Genomic DNA, 10,476 nt, shown 5'->3' on the forward strand with positions numbered 1-10,476 from the left:
GAACCTCCGCACACTTTGTTCACTATTGCCTTACAAAGAACAAATGAAATGGGGATTGAAAGCCAGAGAGATCCGAAGCAGGACAGAGCTCAGCAAAAGAATGCGGCTCTATTCTCGCAAGGGAAATTATAAAAAAGTTCATGTTCACGGTTACCATCCACATGACCGACAACGACCAATGGAAAAACCGAACAACTCATAAAGTTGTATTGCAAAGTTGTAAATTTTCATAAACAACAACGGATTTATGGCCTTTTCCTCATCACTAAGAAGAGGCAGGTCTTAGAGAGGCGCCATCTTACCGAAGAGGCAGCCCTAGAGTTTTTTAAAAGACCTGGACTTTGTACTAATTTTATTAAAATTACAATTAGTACATTGACCAGGAACGGAGCGTAGTAGAAAAAAGGGAACTTCAGCGCAAATGATGCTCTGCTTCTACCTGTATTTATCCGGACGAATAAAGGGACTTTTCAGGCTAGATTTTTAATTTTTTTTTTTTTAAATATTGAAAATATTAGATCTCATTGACATTACGTGGTACCTAAAGCAGGTCTTTCCCCCCATTTTCTTGCCACCGTAATGCCCCCTGTCCCCCGAAAGCCGCACGAACAAACAACACACATACTCGGCCGGATAATTTACACTTGGAAGTTTTGCATTGCACTTTCTGTTCATTACGAAATATTATTTCACTGTATGCGATTTCGGCTTTATCGCCGATCGTCTGGATTGGGGTTATGTCTGCAAGAGGACACGGGAACACGGTAGAAGGAAGTCCTCCCATAAAGAAGGCTTTCCGCTTTATTAATCAACTGATCTAGGGAAAAAAAAAAATAGAGAAATGGACTAATTTGTGTCAATTTATCACCTTGGATTTTTTCCCCCTCCTGATTATCGGGAGGGAAAAAAAAAGATTTAGATGGCTTAATTTCTTTATTTGTCTATGTAAATAAATTTTTAAGCTTCCTTTGAACTGGTTCTTTAATAAAGAAATGCAATTCATTGTCAACAAGCATATTTATTTTCTGTGTAACATAAAACACATTTATCGTGGGAGATAATTGAACACGGTATCACTTCCAAAGAGAGCTCACAGACATTTTTTTTCCCACTTCCAATACTTACACGGCATATCCAAATGTTCACAACGAACACGTCGAAACACATTGTAACATACAATTTTTGAATAAACTTCAGCCAAACCTTCAAGACGGATTTATACAGAGTTCTTAACAATACATCATGCTACAAAGTTTCCAAATTAATTACATACTTTCAAATTTATGACACGATCTTACAAATGAGCTCCAAGACGAATATAAATGACAAAAAAAAAAATACAATATCTGCTATTTTAAGAAAATTCACGTTATTACATATTAACATGTTTGGATAATCAGGACTAATATTTTGTGTTTGTTTTGTTTTTTTTTTTTTTAAGGTGGTTTTTAAAGGATCAAAGAACACTTTCCGCTATAGTAAGGTCAACCTAGAATAAGAAAATGGCCTGTAGCAGAGGCAGCCGAAGGTAGAAACCAACGGGAGATGTTAAACCACTTTGTACAATATTGGTGTGTGTTTGTTTCCTCACTCGGAATAGTAAAGAATCGAGAACAAAGATATATTGCAGCATACGGTTTTCATTTATAATTGCTTAGGAATAAATATATTATTTTAAATTTAAATATTTTCAGACTTTTTGATACCAAATTCTATACCAAAGCTATTGATGCGTGCTTTTCAAATGACTACACTTATATTTCTAAAAGCGTTTTGCGATTCACATTAGTAATCTTGTAACATCCTTTTGACTACTAAAATACAGTATACTTTCGAAGATAGGTAGGCAGAGCAAGATATATAGGTAGGTAGTCTGGAAAATAGGTAGTACAAATAACTGCTGTAGATTGTAGTGGTTTGTGGAACATTTCCCCCCCACACACTTGATGTTTAACCTTTTGTTAATGTACCTGTTAGTTAGATACTTTCCTAACAACAATTAAAAAAACCCAAACAAACAAAAAGTGCAGAGCTACTTATTCAAAATTAGGTAGTTTTTCTTAATGTGAGCCTAATGCACTTTTCCCCTTACACATGATTGAGACTATTGAGTCAGGTAGTTACTTCGGAAGGTCACGGTTTACTATCTGTGCAAGTAGCAGTTCTCCCACTGAAATGTCCCCTGGAGAAACCCACCCAGTTTGGGGTAAATGAAAAAAAAAAAAAAAAAAAAAAAAAAAAAAAAAAAAAAAAAAAAAAAAACCAAACAAAAAAACCCCCAACCAAAACAGGCAGAAAAAAAAACAAAAACAAAACCAACCCACAACCCAACGAAACCAAAAAAACCCCAAACCACGAAACAACTAAACTCAAATGCTTGTAGGATACTTTTAGGGTATACTACCGAAAGGTTCGGCACAGGGCAGATTTGGGGAGTACGGGAGAATGGAGAGAAGGCTGGAAAGCCATCCTAAGAAATGTTTTCATGTTTGCAAATACTCGCTTGCAATATGATTATTAAAGGGAACTGGATGTTTTGTTTTGTTGTTTTTTAATAAAAACATTGAGTCTCTCTCTTTTTTTCCTTAAAAGGGAGTTTTTCCAAATGTCATGTGCATACACTATTCTAAGGGATCACTTCTTCGAGTGGGACTCCTTAGTCCTCCTCCTCTTCGTCTTCTTCCACTTTCTCGACAGAGGCTGCTGCTGACGTGGGCTCGTTGGGAGCTGGGGTGCTGGAGCTCTCCTCCTTGTGCTCCTTCTTCCACTTCATCCTCCGGTTTTGGAACCAGATTTTGATCTGCCTCTCTGTCAGGCAGAGGGCATGGGCGATCTCTATCCTTCGCCGCCGAGTCAGATAACGATTGAAGTGGAATTCCTTCTCCAGCTCTAGGGTCTGGTAGCGGGTGTAGGTCTGGCGCCCTCGCTTCCTATCGGGACCTGAAAACAGGCACACATGCGTCCAGAAGTTAGACAAGAAGAAAGGTGGAAAGCCTTCTGGTTTTATTTTTCTTGTTATTATTTTTAATAAATAAATAAACAAACAAAAAGCGGCCGAGCCACAGTGAACGATCACCCTCTGACTTCCACCCGCCCCCCCACTTTGCCCTAACAAAGACATTTCAGCCACACGACCTGCCCTGCTCAGGCAGGGCAAAAAAGAAGTTGCTCGAGACCCAGAAAAAGTGGAGAGAAAGCATTCACGAGTGGAGGTGGGGGAGGAAATTGCTTTTGGGAGGAGGAACTTTCCCCCCAGGCGATATATTTCCCTAAAACCTTCCAGACTTTCACGTTTCGCAAAGGGAAATAAAAAGTTGGAAGGCTGGGCTGTCTTTATTTTATTTTAATGTCGGGGGCTCCCCCCCCCCTCCTGGATCGTAAACAATACATCGCATTTAGCTCCAGAAGAGAGCTCTCCTTTTTCACACACACACTCGTACCCTAACACACACACACCCCCACCCCCCCTTTTCCTGTTTAGTACATTTCTATAGATCCTTATCTCCGTGGAAAGGGCAGGGGGGACAAGAGTGGCACGTCTCGGCAACGGGGGCTGGCAAAGTCCTCAGCAGCCCGTCCCCTGGTCCTAAACGCCCCTGTCCCCTCCACCTTCCCCAGCGAGCGGGATTTTTTTTCCCAACTTCGACAAGAGGGCAGGGGAGACGCTTACCCATGGGGGCTCTGGGAGCCCGCAGCCAACTCTCCGCTTTTCCATAGCAAACAGCGCAAATCAACTCAATGCTAAAATTCCATAGCAAATGGAGTTAAATAAATTTACGAGGCTAGAACCCATTAATTGGGCAATAAAAAGTTTTATGATACTCATTTACATACAATGCCACGGGCTTTCTACGCAATGGCGCCTCGGCTATAATTAAAACCATAAAGGCTGTGCTGACAGTAATCCTGGCGACACGCTTTGCCTGGCTGCCACGGCTCCGAGCCCTCTCCGCTCGCCCCTACCTGAAGACCTCATCCAGGGGTATATCCGGAAATTAGGCTCAGCCTGGTTGTGCAGGTTGCTTTCCTCCGCTTTCTCACAGCTGGGTTTGGTTAGCTCATTGCAGAGGACGGGAATGTTCTGATCAAAAGAGGAACAATGCAGGTTGTAGGCATCAGAGCCCAGGCTGTATCCGGAAGAGAACGGGCTTTGATATATGGTACTGTTCACATTGTACAAGCCGGGCATGGAGGAGGCGAAGGCACCCGCGCCTGGTCCATAGCCGCTTCTCTGGGAGTTGCTTGCAAAGGAGCAAGAAGTAGGCTCCGCATTTTGGAAAAGAGAAGCCCCCGCCGTATATTTGCTAAAAAGCGCATTCACATAATACGAAGAGCTCATAATTTTGACCTGTGATTTGTTGTCCGGCAGGCTTCAGTGTCGGTTTTACGAGGTAGCGTGATATATGATAACATTACACCCCCAGATTTACACCAAACCCCATTTTCTTTTGGACTGAGCTGCTCGGAGCACGTGACGGGTCATATGACGCCGCCCGCCAATCCCCGCCCGCCTCACAGGTGGTGCCGGCCGGGGCCCGACGGTGCCCGGCCATGGACGGGCCGGGAATGCCGGGGATCCACTGCCGCCGCCCTCGGCAGCGCCCTCCAGCCGCCGCCGCGCTGGGATGGGCGGCTGGGGGGCGCTCGGCCCCACGGGGGGACACATGCGCACCGTGGGGTCCTTCGGGCGGACCGGGGAGGGGTGTGTTGCGAAAAATCAAATTTAAAAAAAAAAATCATATATACGTATATATATGTCAAGTTTAAAGGAGATGGCTCGGTTTATTCGTAAGGGAAAGAAGCAGGCAGTAACCCCGCAACGGGGCTTGGGAGAGCACTGCCCACGCCGATCCCAAAGGGGCTGCCGAGCCTTAGAAATCAAGGCGCTCCCCAGCAGTCAGCCCAGGGAAAAAATAAAATCACAATCATCATCATAATACCCGTGGAAAGAGAAAAAAATAAACACAACAACCACCAAACGCCAAAACAACCACCAACACCACCATACCACACCAAACAAAAAGAAAACCAACCCCCCACCAAAAAAAAAAAAAAAAAAAAAAAAAAAAAAAAAAAAAAAAAAAAAAAAAAAAAAAAAAAAAAAAAAAAAAAAAAAAAAAAAAAAAAAAAGACCAGGACTCAACTTTCTGAACGTCTCAAGAAGAAAAAAGCAGAACAAACCAAAAACCCTAAAGCTGAAGAAATAGCCTACAAATGGCTTCAAATCGCCGCCGCCTGTTTACTGTTCCTGTTTACCTTTCCGCCCTACATACCTTGCAGTCCTGAGTGTGAGGAGGCAGCGGTACGCGCGGATGACGGGGAGCGTTGCTGCTTTTCTAAACACTGAGCTCCCCAACAATGCGAATGGCTCTCCATTGAGGATGCTGCTCCGTGCCCTTCCTTTAAACGGATCGTAAAATGAGTTTCCTTCCCTCAGACAGGGAGTCCTGGTAAAGACAGCTTTTACTGCCTGCCTGTATTGCACATCATAAACTGGAAGGAGCACAATGGAATTGCCCCGGAAATTCTCCTTTCAATTATAGTTTGGTGCCCCGTGTACAAAGACTTTCTCACCAGTTAAAATTGTTCTTGGCGATATTTCGCACGAACCCTAAACTTTACGTTTTGTGAACGTGGGATGCTCTCTCCCCCCGTACACACCTCCAGCACGCACATATGCACACACACACAGGCGCGCAGCCTTTGGGGCTCTTTATGCGCGGTTATTGCAGGTTACTGTACAGAAGCAAGTAAACTCTTTAAAGCCAGATCCCTGAGACATTAGTGTTTCAAAGCATGCAAATGTGCTGGGTGTATGTAGACATTTGCGAAGTGTTAAGTACGTGAAAACTCAGTTATTATTCGCAGCCGTCAGGGAGAAGCTGGCGAACCCTTTGGATATTTCTTCCAATTCACCAATATTAGACAATATCCCCGCGGTAGTAATCGCGGTGTGGGAACACGACAGCAGAAGAGGCTGCTGGAAAGGAATAAAGGCCCAAGTTAAACGAATGCGATGCAAACACTACGACGACCAAGAAGATCAAAGAGGCTGAAGTAGATGACATTAGACCAATAAATTGCTCCTCTGGTAACAACACATCAAGATGCAAGAAGAAAGAAACAGCAAATATAACCAATGTCTAGACCTAAATATGGATATCGTAGGACCGAATAGATTGTCTGTGTGGCTGTATTTCGAGCTCTCTGATTCTGTACAATTTGCATTTCATTTAATTTTCTTCGTGTATGTGCGATTATTGCCGCCACCTTTTAAAATGTATTTTGGTGTGTTTTTTTTGTTTTTTTTTTTTTTTTTCCCCTTACAACCCTTCAGATTTCTCAAAAAGTCTTCACCGAATAAACGCTAAAAGGACCCCTAGACATGGGTCCCTTTCACCTTGTTTACTTCCCCCACCCTCTGAGAGTTAGGCATAACTCTGCTTCTGAAACAGCCTCTGAAATCCCTCGTTTGCTGCTCACAGGATTAGATTAGATCCCTGCGCCTGCAAATGCACATTTCATTTGAATTAATTTTTCCAATCGGGGAAACGGCGGACGGGTGCAGATTTCAAGGTTTCGGTCACTGCAACATTCTCAAACGCTTTAAAAATAATCCTCTAAGAGGGATTAATTGTTTTGGGAGTTTGGTTTTGGTTGGTTTCGGGGTTTTGGGGGGGGTTCTTTGGTCTTTTGTTTGTTTGTTTGTTTGTTTCTTGTAAGGTCTGGACTACCTTTCTTTGCCTCTGAGCTTTTCCGGGAAGTAAAATGTAGTGATAAAATGGTGCTCATAAGTTATAAGCGACCTGGGAGCACTACATGATTATGGCTTGTACACTAAGCAGTATCTTGATGTGGTTCAAATTAGAGAAGATTTTGTTGGTTTGGAATCTGTTCTCACCATAATTTATCCACGATTATAATGGAGCGTGCTGTGCCAAGTTATTACTTAGTATGACAACGTATAAACACTTTTTAATTTCAATGTAATTTTACTGCCCAAGGAAAAAAATTAATCATAATAAGTTTAGCAATGCCATTGTAGACAAACATTTGATAGGAAGGCTGTTGTTAGAAAGCAGGGAGTGGCTGTTACTCCTTATCCCTAGAAAGACTTAAATTTTCGAAGCACTACGGGGGAAAAACTAGCTCAGTGCATTCCTTCCCGATCCTAAATTTCGATATAAAGGGAATGCCTTTGATTTAAGGAAATGTAAATAAAACGCATAGAAAGAACTTCTGTTACAGAGTACTATGCAGCGATTTATTTAGTTGTCTGGCTTAAACTTAAAAAATACAGCATTCATACTCCAGCTCACATTTTATGCTTCCTTTCCTCCTGCACTTATTTTCCTTCCAATTACTTTTTCCTCCCATCTCTTTTGGCAACTGCCATCTGAAAATATTCCACAACTCCCCACCAAGCCTCATTCTCAAGACGCGGAAGCCAACAAAAGCAAAGCAGGAAAAAATAGTAAAACGATTCGAGGAAACAAAATAGAAGGCGAGGGTAAGTTAGGAATGACTTTGAGAGACCCGTCAAGTCTGCAGAGCATCACCCTACTCACATCTGTGTAATATAATCACAATGGGTCCCACAGACCTGAAATTGCTGAGGACACTAACAGGGCTTTTTATTTATATGAAAGACAGCTCTTGAAGAATTTCACCCGTCTGTAAATAATTTTCGAGCGAGATTTTTGCGGCACTGCAGGTTCCCCGAGCGGCTGTGTCTCAGATACGCGGGGTGGACAAGGGCATTGGAAAATCCACTGGTTGTCCCCAGCGCTCTGAGGGTGAAGCTCTTCGGGTGATCTCCTGCCAAGCTGAGCCGGGGAGACCCTCTTCCGTCATGACTGAACCCTTCAATTCCCCGTTTCTCCCAATATTTCATTTCATACCATCCCTTCGGGAGATTAGGATACCCTGTTTGCAGGCTCAGAGTTTCACCAGAGAAGGGCGAAGGTTTGGGGCAAGAGAAAGAGGAGCTGGCAGCTCAATGCTAGGGATTAATCCGTCTCTATCAGATAACAGGAAATGTCTCAGTATTTTGAGAATAATAAATGCACGGTATGTCCTTGGTGCAGATCAAGCTCTGCTTTTGCCACGAGTGCACCTAGCGTGGCTAGGCGGTAAATGCCAACCCTTTAACGGCTCCCCGCTGGAGGGATAAGGGGGGAAAAAAACCCTGAGACGCAAAGGGGGGAAAAAAGCACCCTCAAACCCATCAGCCTTTTGTTAAAACCAAGCCAGCGGCTGCAAGCACAGTTATGCTCCCATAAAGTCGACATTTTAGGAGCTTTCGGGGAGGCGGCCGAGCGCTTGATGGCGGAGGGCGAGCGGGCACTGTTTCGCGGGGTCACAGCGCCACCTGCCGCCGCCCGGCCGCCACAGCCGCCCCGCCGCCACCGCCCGCCGGCCCGGCCCGGCCCGGCGGAGCCAGCGCCAGCGCCCGCCAGCCCACGGCAAGATATATGTCCACCTCCCAGCCTGGATTTAAGCAGGGGAAGGCCAATAAAAGGTTGTTATTTCCGCTCTCCCGCTTTATCTAAAACAGCCAGACAAAACAAATGAAAAGGCTTTTGTAGAAAATCTTAATTGTGGCTGGACAGTTGTAAACTCATTAAGAGCCGAATTCCAGACAGTTTGCAGACCCGTCATTTATTACACACTCTTAATGCTGATTCTTTGAAGTTGCCTCTGTCTGCAACAACAGAGGGCGTCCCAGTATCCCCAAATACTGGCTCAGGGATCAATTAGAGGGTTTTTTGTGTGTGTGCACACCAGAACGAGATCTCTTTTGCTAATTAGAACTCACCAAATCTTACGTCGGGTTTCTTTCTTTGTTTCTTTTTTTTTTTTTTTTTTTTTTTTTCCCAAGGTGAAGACGAAAGCCTTTTTTCCGTCCCGCAGTTCTGCACATCTGTAAACTTCTTACCGGCTCCCTGAGTTTTGTCTTTAGCCCTGCAGCGTTTTACACCCCATAAACGGTTACAGCAGTCATTTTCTTTTATTGCACTGTAGTATGGCTCTGAATTTTCCTAACAACAACTTCTACCAAGACCATAAGCATGTCCCCTCTTATTTTGCTTTAAATATATACATATATGTAAGGGTACCTCCTTAAAATAAGAATGATTTTATTGTTATTTAGCATATTTGCAAATAAGGGTCAGTGTGGTGCAGAGCTGTGCTGCGATTCATGTTATGGAGGATATCTACTCTGAGCAGTAAGATGTCCGCCCAAAACATGGATAAATTTCCGCAAGCTCACAGCCTACGCTATTTCTTTTGTTGCTGAGCTTGGTTTAGCTTGGGGCGGCGGGGGAGGGGTAGGTGCAATGGGGAGGGGGGTGTATGGAAGTCTTCGACTCAGAAGAAACCATCTTTCTGTCTGAAAAAAAAATCCTATTTCGTCTTCTCTACTCTAGACTATTGCCAGCCCACCTATTTCCTTCGGCTAAATCAGCGAGTAAAATTGACACCATAAATTCTATCATAATTGTCAGTAAAATTTTATCTGTATCTATATCTATCTATAAATACATATATAATCTGAGGAGCTAGTAAAATGCAACGGGTTGGTCTTATTTGCCACGGGGCATTTAAAAGGGTAAAAAAAAAATCCCAAAAGTGAAGCAAGGGAAGAAAAAAAAGTGAATGACGTTTGAAATAACATATTTTGCATGGGCAATTATCTCTAGAAGGGAATTTAAAATGAACACCCTTGTAAGGCGAGCTTTCTCACAGTTTGTGGAAGCACACAGTGCTGGACATTTTCTGGTGGAGGCTGATTAACCGTCTCAGCTGTCTGAGCTGATTTACATTATTGTCCTCACTAAAAAACGTCTCGGACATTTTGGTTTGGTCCTAATTCCACCGCTCCGCCGGAGAATTTATGAAATCGGCGTTAGATCAGTACCGTGTCCCTCTGCCATCAAAAAGCACCAGCTTACCAAGATCATATCCGGGAGGGAAGAAGAAATGCCTCCCCTCAGAGAAGCTATGGCATTTAGGACCTGAACCTGCCCGTTTAGAACGAAAATAAGCCCAAATTTCCATCACCTGGGGGCTGAATTTATAGAACCGTAGGTTTGCCTTGGCTCAGAAATAATACCACTCCTCGCCTCCGCAGCTGCCCTAGCCCTGCCATGTCTGCTGAAAGAACTCCTCCTTAATAATGTTAAAACATCACAAAATATAAAAGAATTAATATATTTTATTCGGCAAAAAGTTAAATATCATTTAAACACAACGATTTGGTCAGTAGGCCATGAGGTCACTATTTCAAAATAGACAGTGTACGTTCTTCATCAACATAAATTCCCAGATTTATTTTTTTTATTGATACAAATTTACAATAACCAAATGTAGGTTTTTATAATGTATAATTTATTATCAATAAAATTAACCTTCATTACAATAACCATCAAATCATTTGATTAAAATTCAAACGTAAACCATAGGTAGTTACCC

General features: G+C 43.1%; 1 protein-coding gene across 1 annotated transcript; it reads right to left on the reverse strand.

Moving 5' to 3' along the window:
- Positions 1–2,576: 2,576 nt before the first annotated feature.
- HOXA7 (homeobox A7) lies at positions 2,577–4,467 on the reverse strand. The gene is made up of 2 exons (XM_027896464.1): positions 3,964–4,467; positions 2,577–2,940 (listed from the first exon to the last, which is right to left on the reverse strand). Exons 1-2 carry the CDS (start codon positions 4,337–4,339, stop codon positions 2,657–2,659), a joined length of 660 nt encoding a protein of 219 aa, XP_027752265.1. The 5' UTR covers positions 4,340–4,467; the 3' UTR covers positions 2,577–2,656.
- Positions 4,468–10,476: the final 6,009 nt, after the last annotated feature.

This window comes from Empidonax traillii, unplaced genomic scaffold (genome assembly GCF_003031625.1).
Source record: "Empidonax traillii isolate 1590-97213 ecotype Southwest subspecies unplaced genomic scaffold, ASM303162v1 scaffold17:size2698205, whole genome shotgun sequence".
Classification (NCBI taxonomy): Eukaryota; Metazoa; Chordata; class Aves; order Passeriformes; family Tyrannidae; genus Empidonax; species Empidonax traillii.